The sequence below is a fragment of the Cynocephalus volans genome, chromosome 2 (genome assembly GCF_027409185.1).
Source record: "Cynocephalus volans isolate mCynVol1 chromosome 2, mCynVol1.pri, whole genome shotgun sequence".
NCBI classification, from domain to species: Eukaryota; Metazoa; Chordata; class Mammalia; order Dermoptera; family Cynocephalidae; genus Cynocephalus; species Cynocephalus volans.
Genome location: NC_084461.1, coordinates 61,766,419 through 61,793,071, shown reverse-complemented (window position 1 = coordinate 61,793,071; position 26,653 = coordinate 61,766,419). Strand labels below are relative to the sequence as shown.

Below are 26,653 nucleotides of genomic sequence, written 5' to 3'. Positions count from 1 at the left end.
AAACAGTTTTCCTCTGGTTATAATTTAAAAGCAGAATGGACGGGAACTAGCCGCCTGCTTCTGAGGCACTATAATTGCATCAGTGTAGCACACCAGATGTGCCAGTAAGACAAATGTGCGGCAATCCCGTGCCTCGGGCGCAGGCGGTCATTAGGGGTTGTAAGCAGCAATTAAGCCATACCTCCTTTCCAGCCTGTGCAATCAACTTTTGTGCTCTTTGTTAATATTTCTTCAAAGCTATGATTCAAGCCCACCATTCATTCATTCATTTAATAGGATATCTGCTGACAGCCTACTGTGCACAAGCCACTCTTCTGCTCTCTCCTCACAGACACCCTCCCAATTCACCCGCCAGGGACACTGTTGTGCTTGAGAGACAAATGAAAATACCCTGCAGTCTAATTTTATTATTGACAAGCAGTTTAAGTGTGGACACATCATGTCTTGCCAATGGCCTTTTGAAGTCTGCATCATTAGTCTAAATTCAAGCACAACCAGGAAACTGGCCACCCATTCACGGCTGGGTCCACTCACTGCCCTGCACTGGAAGCCAGAGCCTCATGTCCAAAGTCCCAGACTGAGAAATACAACCTCTTTGGCTATGAGCTACAGCTTCAATGCATGATTTCATCCTCTCCTTCAGCATCGGGGGCATAATCAGCAAGGGACATTCTGGTGAGAGTAGAGGAGGAAGGTAAATAGGATTAAACCAACAGGAAATCAGTATAAAAGGTGCTGCCTACCTGGGGTAAGGGTAGGGAGGTTGGATAAAAAGTTGAATAGAAATCCAGATGGGCAACTATTATGCATGAATTAAAGCAAAAAAAATAAACCACGACAACCATATTTATTTCATTCTTACTGTGTGCCAATGACTATGATAAAGATTCCACACTGTTTGTTTCTCTTTTTTTGGCAGCTGGCATGTACAGGATGGAACCCTGGACCTTGGTGTTATCAGCAACATGATCTAACCAACTGAGCTAACTGGCCAGCCCTATACTCCTTGCTTCCATTGCAAGTTAATGTTTATTCAGTGCTTTATATGTTATCGCATTTAATCCTGACAGCCATTCTGTGAGGTATGTCCTATTATTATCCTCATTTTATAGATTCAGAAACTGAGGCTTTACATGACTATGCAATTGCCCAAGCTCCCTCAGACATTAATATGGAGCGTCAAAGATTTCAACCTAGACTTTCCCACCTCCAAAACTCAAGTTCTTAACTATTACATCTCCCAATATGCAAAGGATGACTTGAATTAGCTTTAACTGCAGTGATATTTCTCATGTACTTGTCAAGGAAAAATATATTAGCAATAACAACAGAAAATCAAGACTATAAACATTAAAATGTTTTGAGAGAAAACATAGGAGAGTCTTGTATTATAAGATGGGTACTGCTTTTTCTTTTTTTAAAATCGGGGATTTTTTAAAAAATCCCTGTAAAACCTATAAAAAAAAAATCATGTAATACTATATATATTTGTATCTCCTACTAAAAATTGCAGGTGGGAAGATGAGAGTTGTAGAGAAAAATATGTACAGGAATAAAAAGCCCAAAATTGATTTTTAAAAAGAGAACAAGAAGAGATAGAACCTTAATAAATCAACAAATTGAGAGAGAGAAAAACAAACAGAATGAACCTTAGCTGTGCCAAGTGTAAGAACCCAGGCTCAATCTCCATGCTCAGGCCACTCATTCCAGATGTTGGCCTGATGTGTCACCACACAGATGCATACACATGCTGTCATGACCAACCTGCAAAATAAAAGTACTACCATTACAGGCATGGGGAAGGGAAAATAGGTATGTGGGAACCTAGCGTAGGATGACAGAAGATTTTTTTGAGGTTTCTATATATACAGCTTCATGTCCACACCAAGGCTCACATTGATAGAGTCAAGACAAGGCCTTATAAACTTCATTAAAGCCAAGTTAAGTGGGCCTTGCCACAGGGCACACAGCTGGTCATTGCTTTAAGAACAGCCATCACTTCTGGTTCTATGCTCCACCCTCCTCCCCAGACCTCTCTCACCCACCTTCTTCAACCACTGAGCTTTTAACCTCCAAGCACTGGTAGTTTTGAAACCAATGTTTCATTTGGATTTTAAATAAAATAGTACAAGAACAACTGCCAACATTCACATTCTATAAAGAAATCTATGAAAACAGCAAAATCTTAACAATTTCTTTCAAGATTATTAAGAGATCCCTTGGCTACTGTCATTTTCCAATTCAATTCCAATCCCCTGTGTGCAATCAAAAACTGCCACGTGCATCCTGCAATGTTTGAAGGGACCCGGGAGGAGAGAAGCCAGGGATAGGACAGGGCCAACCAGAGGTGAGCTTCCAGACCTTCCACAGGCACGAATCCTTTGGGAAGCACATTAGGGTAGGGTGTTTGAAAATAAACGCTCCCATTTACATTTTTTTCCATGAAAATTATAATTGAGGGGGAGAAAGTGACCTGAATACAACCCTATGTTCTATTTCCCAGATGTGAGAGTAAATGCGTAATTCTCTATTTCAGTCTAAGGACCATTGTTGCCAGACAAAAGTAGGAAGCTTATTTTTTAAGGAACAGTTTAAGCTGCAGTACCTTCTTTAAAACAGTACTTTAAACAGAATGTGCTCAATAAAAGTTTGACTTAAACTGAAAACTAAATCAAAATGATTTGGGGGTGGGAAGGGTCTTTTTCCTTAGGAGTTTAATTCTATATTAAATTCTTTACTGCTAGAAAACCTATTCCTTAAAAATTAAAAAGCTAAAAAAGTGATGGAAGACAAAGAAAACATTTTAAAATTAGGATTTAAAATTTCACAAATGATATACATATACACAGGTAAGTATTGGGAAATAATTTTATCAATTTACCATAGGATCTATTCTAAAGAACACTCTTTCCACCATTAATATCCAATAAGTTACCTTACCAACTGAAGGAATATTAACAGCTTAAAATGTCAGAAAAGAGGGGTGGAGATATTTGTCCCATTAGATACTATCAGAAGTGACAGAGACTGAAAAGCAATACTGAATGTATACACAATAGCTTGGAAAATGTCAAGATTTCCAAGAGGAACATACAAAACACCAGAATCAGTTGTTACCCGTTATGCATTAATTTCAAAACTTAAAAAAAAAAAAAAAAATGGAAACTTGTATGTTGTAATAAATCAGTCCTTTATGGGTTTCCTACCCAGTGGTGTTTTGGCTGACATTATTTCAAACTTGCTGCTCAGTACAAAGCTTTGGGGGCAGAATAACAAAGCTGACATTTCATGTAGTAGTCTTCAAGCCAGCAAGCAAAGCTCATAATTTAATATGCCCTCCCCTGGTTAATAAGATCTGGAACATGGTGTAGTCAGGGCTAATCAACAACGCCATGCTCCTGAGCCTTGCTCTGTGTTCTTTATCTATCCACAGCCAGCAGACTGTATTCAAGCATAAAAACACAAGCCAAGCTCCATTTCAAGTGTTAAACAAATCTTGCTTCTTACTGGTTACAGATCTCTTTTTTTCTGTTCAAAGACAGAGAAACAGATATTTTCCTCTGTCAAACACTGCTGGGCCACACATTCCCTTCTCTTGTTGCCTAGAAAGAAGGTGATGGTTCCAGTATGTGGCTTGAAGCAAGATGTAGATGTCACATAAAATTGGCAGTTCCCACTGAGTCTTTCAAAAGGAACTGTTAATTCTCACTTAATGGCTTTTCCTGCAGATAAGAAACAACATTAAAACTGATCTTTAAACTCCTTAAGTGATTCACCCAAAAAGATTTTAAAATTTTTTTAAAAGTAATAAACTCCATAAGTGAACACTAAACAATCAAGACATATTTTAACAGTTACTAAATAACCCCTACGCGTACAAATTTTCTTCTGAAGTCCTTTTGGGCCTCTGCATTTCTTTTCCTGCCCCCCCACCCAGTCAGTTGTGAAGCACAGAAAAACATTCTCCTTCAAAGGGTACTAATTTATGAAGATCCTATTAATGGGGCAAAGTACCCTTCTTTCCATTATTCATACATTGTACTTGTGGCCCATGACAAGGTTTTCTATTTTTCCTTTAAGTCACAAATCACTATGATGTCATCTGTTTTTGTACAGACACTAGACTTTCCCTTACAACACGTATTTTGCAATGAATGAATTATTTCTCTAATTTCTGGAGTCAAGTTTAAATCTGTTGTTGTTATAACTCCATTGGTGTTATTTGCAAGTTAAGAAGTATATTCTTAATCTGATCTTTGAAATAAATAATTAAAACATTAAATTCTCTAAGCCACACTCGGTAGGTCCTACCAGTTCCACCAATTGGTCTTCTTTGGGGACAGCTCTCCAACCAACCATACCGACTATATATCCACAGAATGAGAAGCCAACCCCCTAAATACATCAGCTGTGTTTAACTGTAAGCCCAGGACAGCCCTGCAGAAAAGTGGCAAATGCTCAATTGGCTTAACCTAAAAATTTCTTCCACTCGTAGAATCAATTATAAAGGCAAGAGGAAAGTTTAACTCTTCAAATTTGACAAAGCAATCTAACAGATAAAACTTGCTTTGTTTTGTTAAACACTTTAATATTTTTGCCCTGCAGATTTGATCCATGATATCACCATTACAAAACCAGGTTTTGCTACGGTTTTATGACTGGTACAACAAAGAACCCCATCTCTTCCATGACAAACAAAAGAACTTCTGCCTGTAAGGAGACCTTTGATCATATGAATTACCTTTACCTAGAGAACTGAAGGAGAGTCCAAATTCATTTTCAAATAATATTAATTTATTCTGGCAAAAAATATCTTGAATCTGCCAAGTTGCTATATATGAAAGTACTCTAAAAAGTTTGTGGAAAATGGAATTAAAAAATAATACAAATCTTTCTATGAACTTTTTGAAGACCCTCATATTGGTTTGTAAGTGTAAATATATGTGAGAAACACTCTTTATAGGAATTTTTTTTTTTTTTTTAAAGAAAGTGGGCTCTTTTTTTTTTTTTCCTTTTAAATCAAAAGCATAACCAGGACAAGCTCTAATGACTCCAAAGTTTGGAAGAGAAGCTACTGTGTTCCCATAAGCAATGCCATCAGTCCTCTGCGATGGCATTTGTAGACCCCTTGGGTTCTTTATCCAAATGGCAGCTTCCTCACTGGTGATAACAAGCTTGGGGCTTGCCAGCCATGTCATGCTCCTGGGAACACAAGTGAAGGGAAGTAGTTTGATTGAGCAGGAAGGGAAGGCTTTCAACTCAAAAGTCATCTGAACATCTACACATATAACATTAGAATATTCTGTCCCAGTTAACCCAATTGCGTCAATCTCTGAGAAAAGATTTCTGTCCAAAAACAAACAAACAAAACAAAAAAAAAGATAAATTGTGAAATTTTATTGGATTATTATATTACTATTCAACATTTTACTCCAAATTTAGGATACTGAGACCCTGCAAAAGCTCCTATCATGAAAGCTGTTTCACAGAAGGAATGAGCTTCATTTTATGAAATAGAAATCCAATTTTATTTATGCCCTAAAATTAAATAAAACCTGGTATGTTTCCTTCCCTCAAACACATAACGAAGTTACATTGTGATTAATAATGGGTAAGACTCAGGGCCAAGAGAAGGCTCTGTTTTTCTTTAAGAGACACAGCCCTCCACTCAGACTCTTGCCCTTCTCCATGATCTCAATCCTTCTTATAACTCTCAATGTTTGAAAAGAAAAAAATAATGAGATATTTATTATAAAACAAAAGGAAATACAATAATGTTTCACAGTAAGGCTTCAATCAGACTCCTCCAAGGCAAAGCCATTACAGAAATTAATTAATACTCAAATATCTGTTTATCTATTTATACCTATTTATACCTAAAGAAATCATAAGTAAATAGATAAATACAAAGAATTTTTTTAAATTTTATTTTGTCGATATACATTGCAGTTGATTATTGTTGCCCCTTACCAAAACCTCCCTCCCTCTTCCCTCTCCTCCCTCCCCCTCAACAATGTCCTTTCTGTTTGCTTGTCGTATCAACTTCAAGTAATTGTGGTTGTTATATCTTCTCCCCCGCCCCTTTTTTTTGTAAAAATATGGAACACTTCACGAATTTGCGTGTCATTCTTGCGCAGGGGCCATGCTAATCTTCTCTGTATCGTTCCAATTTTTAGTATATGTGCTGCCGAAGCGAGCACACAAAGAATTTTTAATAAGAGTGAATAGTGAAGCTTTAAAGTAGTTTTTGGATAAGTACTAGGAAAGAATTGTTTTCTACTAATGATGCCACTAGCACTCATACATCATAAACTCCAGTGGGCCCCATGCCTCAATTTCTCACTTCGTTATTATAATCTACCTAGAAGACAAGTAACACTAACAAAATATGTATACTAGAAAAAAAGTATGCACACCTAAGAGATTTTAAACTGCTTAGATTAAAACTCTAGTAAATTAAGAGTTAAGTACAACAAAGAACAAATTCAAAATAATTCAGCATTAGCAGAATCCCACCAAATGGATTTGAGTAGGCAGTGAGTCAAAATACATCCACTAAAGAGTACACGTGCATTGTAAAAATCTAATATAACCCAGCTGATCTAAAGCATCAGTGTTAGTCCACTAAATGTTCACGTTTATGCCCAACTATAAAATTATTCCTCTATGCCCAATTATTTGGTTTGGTCAATACAATAAAAACTACAGATTTCGGCCCCCACCCTCAGTATCTAATATAATATCTAAAGTAAAAACTTTAAATTTAAATAGAAGAATTCACATTTGAGTCTAGTCATTTAAATGCCCAATTTGGCTTTAAAAAAAAAATCTGGAATAATTCTGATGAAATTATTCTGGTAGATATATCTGTTAAAGCTTATTAATCTAAAATTAGCCATTATCTATATATGGGCCATAACATACATACAGAAGAGAAACGAGGTACGAAGAGGTACATGCAGATATTTAAACACGTGGTAGACTGACTCAAATCCCATTAGATGAGTATAAGCCTTCAAGTAAAATTTTGCTTAAAACATGAGCATTAACCCTGTCCCTTGACACTGATGTTGTAGAGAAGCTCCATTATAAGTTTAGGCTGCAGGTAATGTTACATCAAGTACTGCAGCTGTTTTTAGAGAAAGTCTAACAGAGTTTCTAGAAATTTTCAAGAAACTATTTACAATACCAGGAATTTTGTCCTTTTCCTGTAGCTTCATTTATCCAAACTGTAATTTGCTTTCCATATATGTACATACACGTATGTAAAAATATACTCTCTATATATGGAAATCCATTCACACACACACAAAAATCAACTTTTACTAAGAGTTCAGTACGTTCAGACAGTGTTCTGGAAGCGTCATCATATGTTATCTAATTTAATCATCACAGCCAGCCAATGAGGTGGGTACTATTATGCCTCATTTTAGAAATTAAAAATTTGTGGCACCAGAACTAATAACTTGCTCAGGTCTCACAGCCAGGAAGAAGCAAAGTCAGGATTTGAACCTGGCTCCAAAGCATATATTCTTAACAACTACGACAGTAGAATTGTTTTCCCATAAAATACAATGTCTCCCCATGAAAAGAAACCACTCCAGTTTTTCTTTCATGAAAATTACACATACCATATATAAATACTGGCAGAGGAGTCAGAAAGGACCTCTTGGTGGCATAAATTTGTCTAAGGATATGGATAAATCAAAGGTCCTGACAGAGGCTGCGCAAACACTAATAGATCTCCAAATAGCAATGACAATGGCAGTAAGACAACTCTCGACAACTTGGTGCTTATTTGATTATGTATTTCTATCAGCAAAAATAACCTTGCGTATGCACACCCAACATGGAAAACTGTAGAAGGACCTAGCAAAGGACTTGGCACATAGCAGTTGGTCAAGAAATATTTGTTTAATGAATAAAGGGTATATCTTGAGACCTTCCAGTATCACTACTGGAATTACCCCACATATCCTCGTATTCCTTTGCTAGGTCCTTGGGGATAATGGTGAGATAACAGACACAACCCACACCCCAGGGAGCCCACCTCTTTATCTGCATCAATCAGCTACCACACAGCAAAGTGCAGCATGTAGGATTCAGGCCTGGCTCGCTGCTGGACCAGACCTGTGACTTCTCTTACCCATGGCCTTATAATACAAGAAATATCCTTAGGTGCCCAGGAGAGTTTTAGTGTAACCCAGATTAAAGGAAAGAAATGGAGATCCCTCTCTGATTGTGGCTTATGGCCCTATAATTCTGTTTACAAAAATCACACCCCTTTACCTAGGTAGTGCATTTAATCTTACCCGTGATCAAATTTAAGCAAACCTGTAACCTGTAACTAGAATTTATCAAGAAGCAGAAACTCCTAAGACCACCACCATCCAACCACAAAGCTAAAGTTCATGGGAAGAATACAGAAAAACAGCAATAATATAAGTTGTGTTCAGGAAAATACAGCGCAACATCTCTGTATTTCCAATGAAATTATGGGATCTGTAATCACCATTAGAAGCATCTATTAAACAGTTTAGCCTCATGCCTAGTATGTACCTATAAATATATATATATGTGTGTGTGTGTGTATGTGTATATATATATAGATAGATAGATAGATATTGCGCTGTTTACACGCAGATTCCAAAGAGTTGGTATTGGGAATCCATTCGGGCTCCAGTTAACTCACAAGGTGAGCACAAACATAATACGGATGTTCTACATGACACTGACATTTTTAAAGAGGACAACTTGCTGGTTACATTCTCTGCATGGTCTCATTTTTTCTAAGAGTTTCGCAGAGTTGGCAGCATGATATTCCTTGTCCTATGACCCTACCTATTGGGAAACAGGGCAGCAACGTCCCCTTCTCACGACAAGAAAAACTTGCCATGAGAAGTGGAGCCACAGCCCACAGCTGCTGGCTCCAGAGCCTGCCATGAAGAAACAGTCCTTTGCCCCTAGAAGCACAGTGTTTCACCTCCATCCAGCCCACACCTCCTGGGACAGAGCAGAGAGGAGTGGCTCAGGACTTCAGGGAACCCAACCCCATCAGAGCAAGGCTTAGGAAAACAGTTGGCAGCAAAACCCACCCAGGGAAACAGACAATACATAGTAAGGCACATTCTGAACTTGACATAGACAGGAGACATCTGAATTTTCTGGTGAAGACCTACCTTCAAATGAAGAATTCCCCACAATGGTCCACCCCAGAGGCAACTCCAGATGGGTCAGAGCCAGCACTAGCTCTTCATCCAGTGCAGGCAGTGCAGCCGCCGTCAGGGCAAAGGGGGTCAGCAGGGTCTCGTGGCTGCAGGCTGTGAGGCGATGGGCCTGGGTGACCAGCAAGCGGGCCAGCCTGCAGGCCGTGTTGTCCACGTAGGCCACCGAGCCAGAGCCCATGGTCACTGGGGAGTAACCTTCCGAGCAGAGGCACACAGACACCAGCACCGTCTCCTGAAGCCCATGGCCTGGATGACAAGAAGTGGACCGGTCAGCTCGAGTCTGCAGGAGCTGTTCTCCCCACAGGCCAGCCCAGCTGCAGTACCTAGCAGACAACCCTCCAGGAGAGCAGGGCAGAAAGCAAAGCCGGCCCATTCTCGTCCAATGCTGCCACAGCTGGGCCACGTTAAAGCTCACTGTGTCTTCTTGCAGTGAGTCCTGATTTTACAACTAACCTTTACAAGCTCTGAGCATTGTAGTGTCTATTCTCTTGTCACTACCAAACACTGTCACTTGGCATACCTCACCCTTTACTTCTATCCTAACCCCTGAATTCAAGTTTGTTGCCTTAAAGACCTTTGCTCTTCTACACTCTGCCATTTCCTCCTGAGTCACATATTCCTGCATATTTAGGCTACAGTATCATGAGACAGCACCACCAAATTATATAAGTTCATCCTAATTCCACAGAGCCCCTTTGAATGTGAGTTAGGGTAGGTGAAGACTACTCCACAGAAATACACACGCTCACATGCTCACACACACACGTGTACATATATATGCATACTAACGTCTATAAAAGAGAAACTAACATCTGTCTATATATAGATGTTGTTCAGTGCCCCTACACTTCTGATAATAGGTTCTCTGTCTTGTAGGCGTTCTCAATACTTCTCCTCTGGGTGGTCACCTAATCCTGCTCCCTGTCCCTTGTCACTCTCCTCTCCTTTCCCCCTACTCTCCCATTTTGCCAAGTTTGGTAAATTTCTGCCCAGGTACATTTTTATGCTGCCCTTAGCAAAATTTCCAGCAATTAGTAGCACCAAACTACTGTGATTATGATAATCATTGTTGAACAGGAGAAGAGTTAATTTTCAGCCACCAGTGACCCATAGCGCCCTCTGGCCCCCAAGCTAATGGCTAATGGGTACAAGTCATTCCTCCTTTGCCTTATTCTCCAAAGCCTTTCCCCAAAGGCTATGCTGCCAGGGCTTCAAGGAACAAGAACATGCTAAGTGCACTGAAAGAGGACTCCTGTCCTTCTCACATTGCCTCTTTAAAGTGGCCCAATGGGGCAGGCACAGAACGTGCCTACCCCACCAGACCATACGGATTCAGTTTATACTATAGAAATCTGTTTCACATACTTCTGAAAGGTTATTCTGGGTAAGTTTTACCAGGGAAATTTATGGTTAGGAAGTACAGATTGTCACCTGTCTCTAGGGAATCTGTCAAAATGAAGGTAAGAACCCTCACTTTTAAGTAGGTCATAATATAATCAGAAAGATTTTCTTTAATACACAAGAAGAAGGAAGGACATTGCCCCTACATGCAAGTAAAGAAAAAGAGCAAAGAGTTTTGATGTTAGGAATGACGCTTTAGTTATTATTTTTATTCTTTCTTTTATAAGAGTCTTAATAAAAGAGAAACTAAGAAAATAGGGAAAAACCAAAGGCAGGAAAGACAAATGTAAATGACAGAGTAAAAAGGGAGAGGGAAAAGAGACCAACAGCCACAGTAACTATGTCCCATTAAGTTTGACTTTTTTTCTTATAAGGATGGGGGTTACAAGATCAGAGAGAGAAGTGCTTAAAATTGCCCACAGTCTCAGAAATTGGACAACAGATTAATTCAATGACCAAGACCAGGCAGGGCTGAAAGAAATCCACACTCCTCTACAATTTTAACTTTGTCTGTGTTGTTTGCATATTTACTGCCTATCTGCTTTCCACGTGTAGATTTACTATGGAAGCACTTAGGAACATGTTTTCTTTAAAAATAAGGCCAACCTTATCCATTAAAAAAATTGAAGTTTCCTTATGATACACCTTAAAAGGACCTAAAAAACGCACAGCTAAGAAAACCCAACCAATCAACAAACAAGAACCAAAAGACACTCTCCCTGTCCTGCAGGTAATGACCTTTTAATACCACCTTTAGGCTAAAGCTTGATGTCTTTTAGATGCACAACCCACACACCAATGAATATACAAAACAGCTCTATCTGAGAAGGGCTATTAGCTCATAACAGCACATTAACGGGAGAGACTAATTTGTCATGTCATCATGGAATTTGAAGAAGACAACTGGGAAATTAGAGGTTTCAAATATGAACATTTTGGTGGTGGGGAGAGAAAGTTTTGGAGCCTGAGATCCAGCAAGGAAGATTCTAGGTAGACAGGGAACAAAGAAAGAACCCCAGAGACCAAAAGGAGAAGGCAGGGGAGAGGTGGACCTGGGGCTGCCAGGCGGACCTCAGCGGGGGTGAGGAAGAAGGAATGAAGACAAACTTGGTCAAAGTCAGTTCTGCCCGAGTTAACCCTGGCCATAGGCCCAGGGATCACAGGTGAAACAACATTCAGCGTTTCCTCCATTTGACTGCATCCAAAACACACCCAACCTTGAGAGTTGGGTGCAGCCAGCAGGTTGGGCCTGCCTAGTCTAAGTCAAGGCCCCTGATGGAGCTGCAGACACAGCTGGCAGAACCTTAGACGTGAGAGAAGGCAATGTGAGTGTTTTTCCTAATGAGTATGCACGCGCACACACACACACACACCCCTGACCTTCCAGTGCTGCTTTCTTTCTCCTCCCGATTCTCTTCCTGGCCAATATCCCTGGAGGAAAGATGCTTGCAGACAGATTTCCCAAAAGCACAACAAGAGGACACCTTACCTGGAATGGTGGATTGGAGAACGTTATCCTCAATCCGCTCTGCAATCACAACGTGTCTCTGATGAGATCCATCATAAATAAAGTAAAACTCAGCATCTTCAGGAAGATAGACATTTTTGCCAAACTTTGCATAGACCGTCATCTGCCCCTGAAAATGAATAAGTCGGGGCACCGTCACACTTCTGTGTTCTGGCTCTAAGAAACCACAATAAAAAGGGCTCGGGCCCAAAAACTGTATCACTTGTTATATTCATTTCACGTGCTTGAGCTCAAATATCAAGAATCCTTCTTTCCAACAACAACATTTTTGACATCAGGGAAGATGCTTCCTGATATAGTCAGGTATGAATATCAGAGCCGGTTTGTTCTGTTTTTAAAGTTGAAGAAGTTCGGGGCACAGAGAAGACTTTTTTTTCTAATTTACTAGATGTGTGAGTGTGATACTTCATTGCCTTTTGCTTTGTTTGAATTTCTACCTGCCAAACATCATGGCTTGTATTAATTTTTATGCAGTACTTGAAATACTACTATTAGTACAAAGATTCAAGATAACTGTTCTTCGCTCTGGCCTCACGCTATACTGGAACACAGCAGGTTGTAAGAACCTTAAATACTCATAAACATTGCCAGATAAATGCGACTACTTGCTTCCTCACTTGCTAAACCATTTCCATTTGCTACTTGTCTTCTCTGAGGGATTTCTAAGTCCTCTTTCTCATCCAGCCTGGTCTCACACTGTCTCTTAAGAGCTTCTGGTTAGCACGAAGGCCTTCAAAGTGCCCTCATCCCTAGGAGAGAAGCTGCCACCATGGGTCACCGAGGCACACTCTGAGTACATATGTCAAAGGAAGTGGGCAGCAGACTAGTGCTCTCAAGTTTGTGGAGAGGCTGAATCAGCAGTGTTAGACCCAAGGGAGCAGCGGTGACAGACAAGCCTGCCAGATCTTCTCGGGAACCTGGCAGCTTCTAAGGATCCATGACACTCCCTACCCAAAACACAACAAGGCAGTACAAAGTGGGGCCTCCAGGGAGAGGGTGCATTCCGCCCAGCCTGTGGGAGTGGCAGGGAATGGAGACCAGGAGGTGGAAAGGGTCACCCACTTTGGAGGGCCTCCAGAGCTCAGCCCAGTGTGGAAAAGCATCTGGACTTCTGTGTGCTTGCCCAACAAAAACAAAGCCACTCTCCGAGATTTACTCACCCTTTGATAGGGAGAAAAGAGAACAGAGAAAAATCTACAGTCCTTTGACATGTTTGCCTTTGACAAATATCAGCATGACATTCCCTAGGATACTAAGAGTTAGGCAATCAGGATCAAAAACAAAATCAGCGCAAAGCTCCTTTTCGCAGTAGCCACATGGTTATTCAATCTAAAAATTTTTTAAATAAAAAAGCTCTGTTTTCCTAGTAGTTTGCAATCCATCACACACACACAGTTATCTGAAATTACAAATCGGTATAAATACAAATTGTGGAGTTCTGAAAAAAATCACCAGCTCACAATTTTGAACTGTCCTTTCTCTGCAAGTGAGCATATATATGCACACACACAAACGTAATCAATAGAAAGTAACCTGCCAAGAAAAATCCACCATACAATAGCTTCAAAGAAAAGTTCAGGAAGGAGACCTGTAAAGCAAAAAAACAATAACAAATGTCTGACATGACAAAGAGGAAACTTAGATGAAATTCCGTTTCCTAAAAAAGAAAGAACAGTTTGCTTTAGTCATGTTCCTGATTGCTCAGGGGACTATTAATTACCCACAGACAGAATCTGACCTGACCTATCAGTGATGTTTTTAAATAAAAAGCAAATTATATGAACAGATCAAACATTTTCACAGATCACAAGGATATATCTAATCTACATCTATTCAAAACAATGATCATATTACTATTTTATTTGGGTGGGTGAACAAGGACTACAACTTATGAAAAAGTTTAATTGCAACCTTTTCCAATGCAATACAACCCCAACAGTACAGTCTTATAATTCATTATGCTTCCTTTTCAAGAACCATACCATGCCTTACATTGGTAAAAGATACACAACCATGTCAGAAATAAGACATTTTATTAAGGCAAGATGCCTAGGCATCTTAATACTAAGAATAATATTCAGCGATAAAAGGAATCTCTTATTGGGTAATGGCAAACTGCCATGGATTGAATGGTAGCCCTCAAAGTCCAGGTATTGAAAACTTAACCTCCACTGTGACAGTGTTAAGAGAGTGGGAAATCCTATTATGGTAATTGAAAGATGGGGCCTTGAAGAGGTGATTAGATTGTGAGGACCATGCCATAGTGAATGGATTAATCCACTTGATGGTTTAATGGTGCTCATAGGCATGGTTCTGCAGGCTTGAAAAGAAGAGCTAATGGAGACGTTAGCCTCTCACTTGCTTCTGCCTTTCTTAGCATGTGACATCCTGCATCTCTGAAGTCACCACCAAACAAGGCCCTCACCATAAGTGTTCCTGGACTTTGGACTTCCCAGCCTCCAAACTACAAGCAATAAATATTGTTTCTTTACAGATTACCCAGTTTCAGGTATTTCTGTTATAAGCAACAGAAATGGACTAATACAAACACACCAGTAAAACCCAGTTAAAGATATTATGGGAGGAAGGAAGGGGGGATACAGAAACCAACAGAGAGACCCATTGAGATAGAAAGGAGTGCAGGAGAGGAAAACAGAGAAGGAAACTATGAAGATGAAAGAACAAGAATGTTTTCATTCAAAAAGGGTAAATAAAGCTCAAGGGAAACAGATTTAGATAAAGCTGCTTAGGAGATCCGTGGGAGGAATGGGCTTCTGAGAGAATGTGCTGAGGAACGAGTGCAGCATAAATAATCGGCCACAGGTAACAAGTTTTGACTCAGATTGGGGTCTTTCTAATGACTGTGGCCACTGAAATTCTGCTACCCTTCTTAAAAGACCATTAATGTCATATATGGGAAAGATAAATTCTAGTTTGCAGAATTCCAGCATAAACCTCTTTCACTTCCCCATCTGAATTCAATTGCATTCTTTGCTTCAGGCACTTGAAAACTATAAACTTTCCTAAATAAATTTGTTGGCATCAATATCAGAATCACTCTGCTTCCTTATAGAAGTAATAGCGATGTGCTATCATCTTTCTATCAACTTACTATATCCCAAATAAACACTCACACATTCCACTGAAACTTCGGGAAACAATAAGAGGCAAAAGTATCTCCCCAAATTAATCTATAAATTTAATGTACTCCAATGAAAACCTGAACTGAATTGTTTCAAATAAAACTCAACAAGCTTATTTTAAAGTCCATCTGGAAAAGTAAATACACAAGAACAGAAAGAAGTTTTGAGAGAGAATGATGTTTTAGCTGTGGGGGAGGGGTAAGAGCTTGCCCTACCACAAAGTAAAATGCACAATAAAACCAGGGTAATTTAAACAGTGGACAGTGGCATAGAGACAGACCACTAAGTACAGAGTCCAGAGACAGACACATGTACCCATGGAAATTATGTAATAACAGCAGCATTTCAAATCAGCGGGGAATGAATGCGCTACTCAGTAAATGGTTTTGGAACAATAGGTACCGATTAGGGGCAAAAACATGCCTCCTAACAAATCATTAAATTCCCAATTAATTTAATATCTAACATAAAAATCCATAAGAGCATTAAATTAGAAGACTGCGTAAAAGTCTTTATTATTGAACAAAATCATAGCAATTAATCTAAATTTCATCTACACTGACACTACCCTAAAGTATCAACTTTTTTTCATTTTCCCTATTCCCTTCCAGTTTTTGTTTACATGCACAGGTAATCATTACGCAGCTACACTAACAGCACAAATACACATACTGGTGTGCTTTCCTCTCGTCTATCAAAATTTTCTTTCATGTTATGATCTTTGGTACCCTTTTTAATAGCATTCCACCTAGTACTTGATGTTCCATAATTCCACAACTACTTAAATATTCCTCTTCTGTTGTACATAAAGTTTACAGTTGACCCTTGAAGAACATGGGTTTGAACTGCACAGGTCCACTTATCTGTGGATTTTTTTCAATAAATACTGTACAATATTGTAAATGTATTTTCTCTTCCTTATGATTTTCTTAATAACATTTTCTTTTCTCTAGCTTACTTTATTGTAAAAATATAGTAAATAATACAATTAACATACAAAATATGTGTTAATCAACTGTTTGTGTAAGGCTTTCAGTCAACAGTAGACTATTAATAGTTACCGCTTGGGAGAGTCAAAAGTTATACACGGATTTTCAACTGCAGTGGGAGAGATCTGGGTCCCTAACCCCCATATTGTTCAAGGGTCAACTGTATTTATAACTTTTTAACATATTAACAACACTGTAATAAACATTTTCATGTACATTTTCTATGCTTTAAGTAACTATTTTAGAATAAAATTCCAGAAATGAGTCCAAGAATGTAAACAAACTGTCACAAATTGCCAAACCAATTTCCAAAGCTGTTGTACCAACTTTCATCGCCACATGTACTGGTCAACAGTATCGTTTCCACCCAACCTTGCCAAAACTATCTTTTGTATTATTCCCTAGGTTAACAGATAAATAGTTCCTTGCTGATTTAATTCATATTTTTTCCATTGCTACTGAAATGTATTGCCCACTTTTATAAAAGTCTATTACTAAATGTTGCAAACATTGTTAGTGGCTAAATCAAATTGGAAGAATTCTAGTCTTCCCTCTTCTACTTCATATCTGAATTCACCTATAACATTGCCTTTGGCAGGTCAAAATTTTCATTTTTTCAGATGAACCAGTGAGTCAGTGTCAGAATCATTTCTTTTCCATCTGAATAGTGAAGGTGTACCACCTCTTACCTACTCATGCCCAAATAAAAAACGCTCATCAAAATCCTTTAAAACCTCTGAAAGGCAAATTAACAGAAAATAGGAATGACAAATGTAGAGTATAAAAGCTGAACTAACTAAAGTCATACTAAATATACTCCAGTGTAAGCACACACAAAAAAATCAGGTAAATTAAGCCAACATTTTTTTTCTTTTCTTTAAACCATCAAGCATCCCTCTAGAGAAATTCAATTTGTATTTTCAAATTATAACAATGAGAAAAAAAGTGGTACATCTTGTTAAAGTGGGGTTTTTTAAATCCGGGCCATGGGAAGAGACTGTACATGAGTTTCATGTAGTCTGAGAACCTCTTAAAATTACTACCTGAACTGTTTTTGTGTGTGTAGATGTGTTCGTTTTCTCAGGAAAGTTTTATGGTTTTCATCATACTCTCAAACTATCCAAAGATTCAAAAAAGTTTATGAACTCTAGCTTTTATAGAAACAGGCAAAAATGGGAATTTAATAAATGCTTTTTGATGGTAACAGTCACCTTTTTATATGACAGTAAGACGTGTTATACTGTTTCCCAAGGTATTCTAGTATTATACACAGGCTTTATATGGGTTGATTTGGGGGATAGAAGCACAGTAAAGGTAAATGTGAGCTGACATGTTAAATATTATAATGAAAATTTACTAATGCATACCATGAAAACCATTATGCTAATATAAAAATAGTGCTCTAAATGAACTATCAAATTTGATTCTTTGTTTAATATTTGAAACTGGTCCTTCTTATAATGATAAAAGAAATAATTCTATACAGAGCCTTTCCTACAGAACTTAGTCTGTTAAACTTTGTAAGATTCATTAAAAAAAATTTTTTTTTAAAAGGATGCATTAATATGCTGTTTTATAGGTAAGTAAATAAAAGTACAGATACTAGTTAGTACTAATACTAACTAGCTTGGGATCCCAGAGCCCGATGGACAATATTGGGTTTCCTGATTTCTGCCCCAACCTCCAAGTTAGGTTATCCTCTTTATGATTTCTCAAGCACAGTATCTGTATGTGGTGCCAAAGAAAGTTTTGTGTGCACAAAATATTTTATTTCAAATTACTGTGTTTAACTAAAGTACTTCTTCAAAAGATAGTGTGGAAATGCAAAAATTATTTTTATATGTGTGTACACATATATGTAGATATATCCACACATCTATATACATACATATACTATCTTTTATGTGTATAGTACTTACAATTTGTAAAGTGCTTTCTTGTGTATTTTCTCATCTTATTCCCACAACAATACCTGGGAGATATTATTATGATCCTCATTTATAAAGGAGAACACTGAAAATATCAGGTCTACTGAGAGAAAGAACCAGAAATCAAATCTTAATCTTCCTAGCCAGGCCCAGCATACTCTTCTCCTCACCATTTTACTGTACAAACAGCGAGTGCCCAAATGTTTATCATGACTTATCTACAGCTTTACATTTAACTCAAGATTTATTTTACATTCTTTGTCATTCAGAGCTTCTCATCCTGAAATCGGTGGGTAGGTTGGGGGGCAGAAGGATGTTCCTGAAACCCCTTGAAGATATGTGCAACAGTTTCAGGCATTTATTTGGGGAGTCTGTCTTTTTTGGTGGGGGGAGTCCTGGTGATTTGTTTATTCTTCATAAACACTTGTTTCTGCAGTATAATTCAGAGAATAAACAGAGGCGCATGGCTATAATTGCTATAATTTCCACCACAAACCGCTGTTGAGGAGACACTTAGTGTGATGGTAGAGGGATGTGGGGAGGGGATGTTTAGGTCACGGGGTAACTGGATTGACTGTGCAGGGATCGTATCAGTCAGGATCTGATCCTAGGCATGATAGCCAAGGCTCACTGTAGAAGAATTACAGTGAACCCAATGCAAGGAGCCAAATGCTCTTTTACTTCACCGCAGTCCTAGGGTAGGTCCCTTTTTACCAAAACCCCAAGGGGTTAAGGTGAGAATGATCTTCTGGTCCAATGCGAAAGAAATGAGTCAGCCCAAGTCATCCCTTAGGATTCAGTTCACTCCGTGGTTGGGCCTGAAGTGGCCCAAATATGTCTGCCCTGTGCCCTGGACTAGGTAATAAATACAAGCTATAAGATTGCTGTTTATTTCAGTTTCTTTCTTGAAAATGAAAAATAAAAAGGGGGGGACCCTGTCCGACTTCTAAGGAGGAGAGAGGCACAACTGGGGATGAGCTGCTGTAACTCAGTTAAGGAAGGCAGCTTGCAAAGTCAAGGGAGAAGGAAATAGCACTCTTACCAAATCCTTCACAGGGAGAATAAGCAGAGACAAATCCAATCTCATCAGGCCAAGTGGAAGCCTGAAGCCATGAGTGCAACCAGCAGTGAACGAGGGGGGAACGTACAGAAGAGCTCTGGCCCTGACCTTCACTACTGTACTCTCTGAGCCACCCTAAGTGGAGGCTAGGAACATCTGCCCCAAATGTAGACAGAATAAAGAGATTCTATATCACTGGGCAGAAAATGAAGTAGAAGGCTACTGCAGGTCCCCACTGGGTAACCCAAGGTCTTAGGAATGGAGAGCACAACAAGTCAGACAAGGCAGCTCCTCCGCCCTCCAGAACATCAGGGTCGGGGAAAGACAGAACTGCTAACATCTGCTGCAGGCTCTACGGGCCAGAGCCCTCAGCTCTTTTCTGGGATGGAATTCCTGGTTGGCGGGTGATGGGGCACATCACAAGGCTTCTGCTCCATGGTCATTTTTATCTCATCTCAGAGCTGGTTCATTTGTTCACCTCGCGTGAACAGGGCATCGGCTCTATCCAATACTGTCAGCTGGTGCCCAGCATCCCCCCTCCCCCCGCCCCACAACCCACCTGCCATCAGAGATTTCTGACTGACTCGAAGACACTCTGGGCCTGCTGAATGACCTTGCAACACTTCCTATGCTGTAGCAGTTTGTTGTTCTCAAATAGACCCTCACCGTAGGGTATTCAATGAGCACCATCCAGAAAGGTCAGCAAGCCAAAACCATCTACTCTGCCATTTTAAAATTCCCCCTCAAAGGTCATGCTGTCAGGTTGAATAAAGTCTCCAACACCATTAAACTTGCCCTGAGCAAACTCCTCCTTATACCTTGAGCCATCTGAGGTCCATACCCCAAAGCCATTAAAAGCCTGTTTTCAAAATGACCCAGATAGGTGCCACCATCTGCAAACATCAGTTGACCAAAACCATGTCTGCAGCCCTCTTCCACTTGCCACAATATTCCTCCCCACTGGAGTAGGTAAAGGAACCTTTTGTCAGGGTCATAGTGCCACCATACAGAAAAAAAAGGATGAAAACTGGGCTCGGCCTTTCAGGATAACTGTCATGTCACAAGGTGGGGCAACTTAGAAAAGTACATAAGTGGCCCAGACCTTTGCTGTGCCAGGCTTCCCCTGCCACCTACCTCTCTGCCACCTCCAGCAGTGCCTGCCCAATTTGACACTGCTATCCTGGGCCGGAGTCTTTCTTTTAATCAGAGATTCTTAGAAAAGTACATATGGAGCATTCAAAAAGGCTACGAACCACTGATTTAAAGCATGTTTTAAAACATCTGACTTTTGTATAGTGTAAAATATCAAGATTATTCAAATTTACCATCCCAACACAATTCACATGAATACAAATTAGTTAAATCCAGGGAGGAGACATCAGAATGTCATTTTTTTTAAGGAGAGTTAACTAAAATGGCAAAAGACATTTCTTTGGAAATAGCCTTTAGGGTAGGAATAGCTTCTATCTCCAGATAGGATGAAATTAACCACAGCAGACCTACATTCCTGCTGATAACAGTCAGGAAATAAAGAGATAAATTTTAAAATTATTCTTAAAGGCATCAGAGAGCTATAGAAACAATGAGGACAAAATGTAGTAAAATTTTAGAGAGCAGAGAACCGCTCAAGAAGTGATGGAAACCAGAACACAATAGAAGCATATCTTTAAAAGAATGAAAGACAATAATTTCATACCTAACAAAAATATTATTTTTTTAAAAAGCTGATATTACAATGTTTAAGACAAATATGAAGGGAATTTATTGTTAGCAGACCAGCACCAAAGGAAATACTAAAGTATAATATAATACTCAAATGGAAATAAATTATCTCAAACAGAAATACGAAAGTGCAGGAGAGAAACAGCGAAATCAATAAATATGTGAGTAAATATAGTTAATATCAAATGTACAAAACAGTAATTTTATGTAAAACATATAATAAAATCTTTTACAAAACATAATGTCATGGAGTTTAAAATATATGCAGAACTACAATGTATGACAACGATAATGTAAAAGGTAGATGGAATTAAGCATCTAGCAATATTGGGAAAGTGTTAAAAGTAATAACTTTTATTATATTTATAATATGTCAAATACTATGTTTTAACTTGAGAGTAAGCACTAAAAGAATAGTAAATGAATGCATAACAAGTTATAGAGGGAAAAATTAAATAACAGACGGTTTATTAATCAAAAAGAAGACAAGACAGAAGAAACAAAGAACATAAAAATGTGTGTGCCAAATATAGAGCAAATAGTTATATGATAGGGATAAATCCAATTATATCAGCAATTATATTAAATGTAAATGTAAATATTAAATGCTCCAAATACAACACCATGACTAACAGTATGGATTTTTTTTAATCCAAAAAGAGTAACAATACTTACTGCTTATAAGAGACATACTTTAAAAATAACACAGAAAGCTTAAAAGGGAAAAGATATACCATACAGTACTAACCAAAAGAAAGCTAGTATAACCAAAACAGTATCACAGAAGATAGATTTTAAAGCAAGACATATTACTGGAGAAAGAGGAACTTTTTATCATAAAGAGTCATTTGAACAAGATATATCATAATATTAAATCTGTATGCACCTAATAAACTAACTTCAAAAGATGTAAAGCAAAAGTTAACAAATCCAAAAGAACAAATAGACAAATCCACAATTGCAGTGGGAGACTAACATTCCTCTCTCAATAGCTGGTAGAACAAGCAGACAAAAAACTAACAAGAATATAAAAGACCTACGTCACACAATTAAAATCACTGATCAAAAGAGATAGCTCCCATAAATCAAGTGTATATATTAATATATTAAAAGTCACCGATATTCAAACCTCTGCCTTAAACTCAGCAATTCAAAAAATATAAACACTCAAATCAAAAAGTCTCAGACTTTCACACTTGACAGAATGATTCACCACTATAGAATTGAAATAGGCTTTGTTTCTGTAACACAGCAACATTGTGTAAAAAAAAAACAATACATGGCAGAGGTCAGTAAGTAACTCCAGATTCCTCAGAAGACCAGAAGCAGGCTTTAAAAATCTCCTTAGCTTGCTGTCTTTTCAAATCACTAACTAACAGATTCCATGAAAACATAGAACTCCTTGAAACTGAAAACAAATATCTAACACTTTAAGCAGCACATCATAGTAGAAAATACACTGGTTTGGGTATAAGAAGATTTATAGTCTCCACTCTCGCATTATCCCAGTATTCCTAGAGTGATAAAAGCCCTGCCCTTAGTCCCCAAATAATCAACTACATAAATAAAGAACGAAGCAAAATGAGATTTAATATTAAACACAAGTTGGGATTTTATTTAATAAACAACTAGCATGAGCCATCTCTGAGACAGCCACCCAAAAATGCTAATTCTGCCCCACGCTGTACCGATGAAAATGTAGTAACTCCATTAAAAATGAGTATGGCCCAGCTCAGCTCTGGACCTACCAAGTATGCCTGGGCCATGAAATACTTTAAATATAGACAAAACTGACAACACATTCAGAGGAAAATAACAAGGATACCAAAGGGATGTAAAAACCATGTTGTCATATGAGGAACAATTGAAGGAACCGGGACTGTTTGCCAAAGAAGAGAAGACTCCTGGGTAAACAGTCACCATTGCAAATACTTGAGGGTCTGTAAAGCATAAAAGGGGTTAGATGCGTTCTGCAGGCCCCTGGGGGAGAGACCAGACAATGAAGGGAAGGACAGGGGACAGAGCTCAGCTCCACAGAGAGGGCCCTCTAAGGGTAAGCGATGTCCAAAGATGACAAGGACTGTTTCAGCTTAGGAGGAACAAGTACTACCAGGAGATAGTGGAGATATTGTGTATTTCTGTTTTACTTATTTGTTTGTTCTGAGAGAGAATGGGGCTAAATAACTTAAAGATCTGTCTAGCCTCAAGAGTCTAGAATCTATAATATCTGGTATGTAATTCTAGATTAATCGCTTCAATATGAAAAAATGGATGGATCTAGATAAGTCGGCGGGGTAATTAATTTCTCCCTTATACTTTTGCTTTGGTTTATTTTCCTAGCTGTTTGGGTTGATGCTTAATTTATTTTCTTCTCTGTTGGTGCTTAGTTTATTTTCAAACTGAGAAAAGAGGTTCTAATGAAAGGATGTTGGGAGTTCACAAACAATCCACTTAAATTTCATTTTGGAAATATGTTTCCAATTATTTTTAGTTCTAAAAAGATTATCATTTACTTAAATGTATTATTTACCAAATTTTAAGACACCGTAGAGGACCTGAACTGCCAGACTAAATTATTACCCTCATTGAACTGGCAAATGTAATCAATTTAAACTTAAAGAATACATTTATAATTATAAAGTTTTTATCAAATTTACATACTTAAGTTCCCCATGATACTGTTTGGAAAAATAGATTTCTCCTGCCAAAAAAAAAGGTTCCACATGACATGCTTAGGGCCTCTAAGTTCCCTCTGACTATAGGACACTCTCTTCTGTCCTACTGGAAGACACCAAAGTTCTACTAGTGACCAAAGTCACTAATGGTCTAAGAAAATATTCCTCTATGCCCTCTTTATAGTTCATGTCTCAGACATTTCCTATGTTTGCAACATAGGAAGGACTATGATTCATCAACTCACGCTGAACCCATGAAGAAAGTAACCTCATATGGTTATTATTTAACACTGGATGTCTACAAATTTATGTCAAACCAAGTTTGTCTGAAGATCAGTGTGGGTCAGCTGACAGCACTGAACATACCAAACCAAAAGGGAAACTATCCAAAATACAAAGAACCCTAAGTCTCTGTGAATTGACCAATCCTTGGCAAAGAACAGTGACATAACTGATGGATTTTGAACATGACCAGTGCCATTGTGCACACAATAAGCACCAGCACAAAACAGCCCCAGCCTCATCTTCCACTCCAGCACCAAGCCCCTTCCCCTTACCTTTACAAGAAGCCTCCTGACTTAAACAGAAACAACTTTCCGGCTTCTGCATTGGCGCAGTTCTCCACCAAGTTACATCAACCTAATGATCCCTCCCCCCAGTACATTTCATGCCCAACAGCTCATATAAACTCTCCCAAACCCATTGTTGCTGCTGTCCCCCATTTTCAGGGCAGCCCCGGGCTGTCCTCCATTTTGAGTACAGCCCAGCAGATTTCTTTCTTTAATAAAGCTTGAACGGTACCCGGCACCTCAGCTTTCTTTCAATAACCATCAGCATTCTTATTTCAGGGTAGACCACCAACCCCCTGTATTCCAAAGCAAGGCCCTCTTATGAGGATATAAAAGCAAGGAGCAATGCCCTTTGCCCCTTTCATCTGACTGGCACCTGTGCCAGAACTCCCCTCCACCCTCTACCCTCAACGCACACACATGCACACAACAAGCCATTCTTAAATAAGAGCACTTAAATAAGACCCTGTCAAGTAATGCCCTTTGCAAGGTAAAAGAATCAGGGAATCCTCACTAAGAGAAGCACAGATTCAGAAATTTACAAAATATAGAGCTGATGGAAGCCTCCAAGCTCATCTGATAAAAACTCTTACACAGGTAAGGAAACTGAAGACCCATAACAATAGGTGACTTGATCTGAATTCTATCACACAGCAGACCTGGGGCCAGTGCCCAGGCTGTCACCCTCCATCTAATCCCCTTCCCACCACCCAAGCTACTAGTCAAGAAGAAATACAGCCTCAACCCCAAATGAACTCTATTCCTCCTCCAGGGACTGGGAAAAGCCTTTATGGAAATAAGTCAGGATCAGAATCCATCACCTTTCTCCAAAGTTCCCCAGCACGCACCCCCACAACATCCACGTCCCTCCACTGTCTGTGTCTCTTCTTCCTCAGCTCCCGTCACCTTTGATAAACTCTACAGGTCCTGTTGCTCTTCTTCTCAAATCAAAGCAAAAGCAGGCATAAAGCCAGCCCAGTCACAGTATGGGAAATACAAAGCCCTGACAAAAACTACAGAAGCAGGGAGACAGCAGGAGACGAGGAGGAGTATCCAGAGGCGTGGTTCAGCCCCAGCTCCGACAGAGCAGACAGGAGGAGAGGAAAGAAAAAGAGGCAAGGACGGGGCTCAGTGGGGAAGGAAGGCAAAACTAAACAAATGAGCAGGCTGAGTGGTGACAGCGGCAAGAGTTCTCAAACAAAGCAACGTGGAGTTTAATTGAAGCAAGAAAAGGGCAAGAAAGATGGAAAATAAACAGATAAATGAAAATGAGCAGGGGAGAGAGAGAAACATCCACCTTACTAGGAACTGCAATCTGGAAATACATCTGTGAAAAGGAGGAGGGGAGGGAGAGGAAGAAAAGGATCTAAATTGTGGTGCTGACAAAGAACATTTCATCTGATCCAAATCAAGAGCTAAAGGAAAAAGCACCTTGGAATGTGTCTTTTTGTGACACATCATAAAGCAGGGGGTGGGTGCTTTTTCAGGCAACTCACGTCCGACTAACCACACATGCTCAGTCTGGTAAGGCCATCTTTCCATGTCACATACAGCCCTGCAGGGAGAAGGAGAGCACACACGTGCAGATTCCTCTCTCAGACTCCGTCCCACTTTAGGCAGGATCAGCCATGGCTTTGGGAGGTAGGAGCTCGTTTATCTGGCCTTGTCCTTTCTTGCCTCTTACTTAGTTCTCATTCTCTCTGTCTCTGTCTCTGTCTCTGTCTCTGTCTCTCTCTCTGAATCCTCCAGTCAATTGTTTGGGTCTCTAAGCCAGCAGGAATCTGGACCTCCATACACAGATGTCAAATGCTGTCTTCAGCATAGGTACCATTTGGCCGAAGTAAATTGGGGTTTACTCCCTCTTCCTAAGTCAGCACAAAGTCCAGCAGTACAAGAACAATTGTAGCAACAAACATAGAAAGCGAAATCCAAAAGGCCTGAGAGTGCAATTAATCTTGTTAAAAACAATACTTCCCATTTCCTTAGTGCTTCACTGTTCACGAGGTGCTTCTGTGTCTGCTATCTCCTTTGACCTGCATGAACCCCAGCGACACAGGTAAGTGACTAGCCCAAGGTCCCCCAGATGGCCAGAACCAGCCCCTAAGTCTCCTCACTTATTCATTCATTCCTCAGATACACACTACGTGTCTACTGGATGCTATGATTAAAACAAACTACCTCTCCTCAGGAACCTATCGTTCTAGTGGGGAGACACAGACAATAAACAAAAAGTTAAGTGTCTGATACGTGAGGGATTCATAAGAGCTAATAAAAATAAGGCAGGATAAGGAGATATTTTAGTAAGGACAGAAGGAAAAAGCCTCTAATGATGTGGCATTTTAACAGAGGCCTGAAAGAGTAAAGGAGTGAGCCAGGTAGATATGAAAGAGCATTTCAGGCAGAGGAACCAG

At 39.2% G+C, this 26,653-nt stretch overlaps 1 protein-coding gene, 1 non-coding gene and 1 pseudogene across 7 annotated transcripts in view; all 3 read right to left on the bottom strand.

Moving 5' to 3' along the window:
• ARHGEF28 (Rho guanine nucleotide exchange factor 28) overlaps nucleotides 1-26,653 on the bottom strand; it is a 298,642-nt gene that overhangs the window by 171,319 nt on the left and 100,670 nt on the right. For 5 of the 6 annotated variants that reach the window (XM_063085732.1, XM_063085736.1, XM_063085735.1 and 2 more), the window contains exons 3-4: nucleotides 12,118-12,265; nucleotides 9,180-9,473 (exon numbers count right to left, since the gene is read on the bottom strand). In XM_063085732.1, the coding sequence (XP_062941802.1) occupies nucleotides 9,180-9,473; nucleotides 12,118-12,265 (442 nt within the window). The remainder of the gene's footprint in view (nucleotides 1-9,179; nucleotides 9,474-12,117; nucleotides 12,266-26,653) is intronic. The other variant, XM_063085738.1, reaches the window with a different exon arrangement.
• Nucleotides 6,093-6,200, bottom strand: LOC134371287 (U6 spliceosomal RNA). Its single transcript, XR_010022728.1, has one exon. It is a non-coding gene; the product is annotated as a U6 spliceosomal RNA (small nuclear RNA).
• Nucleotides 19,842-20,271, bottom strand: LOC134371235 (MORN repeat-containing protein 4-like; annotated as a pseudogene).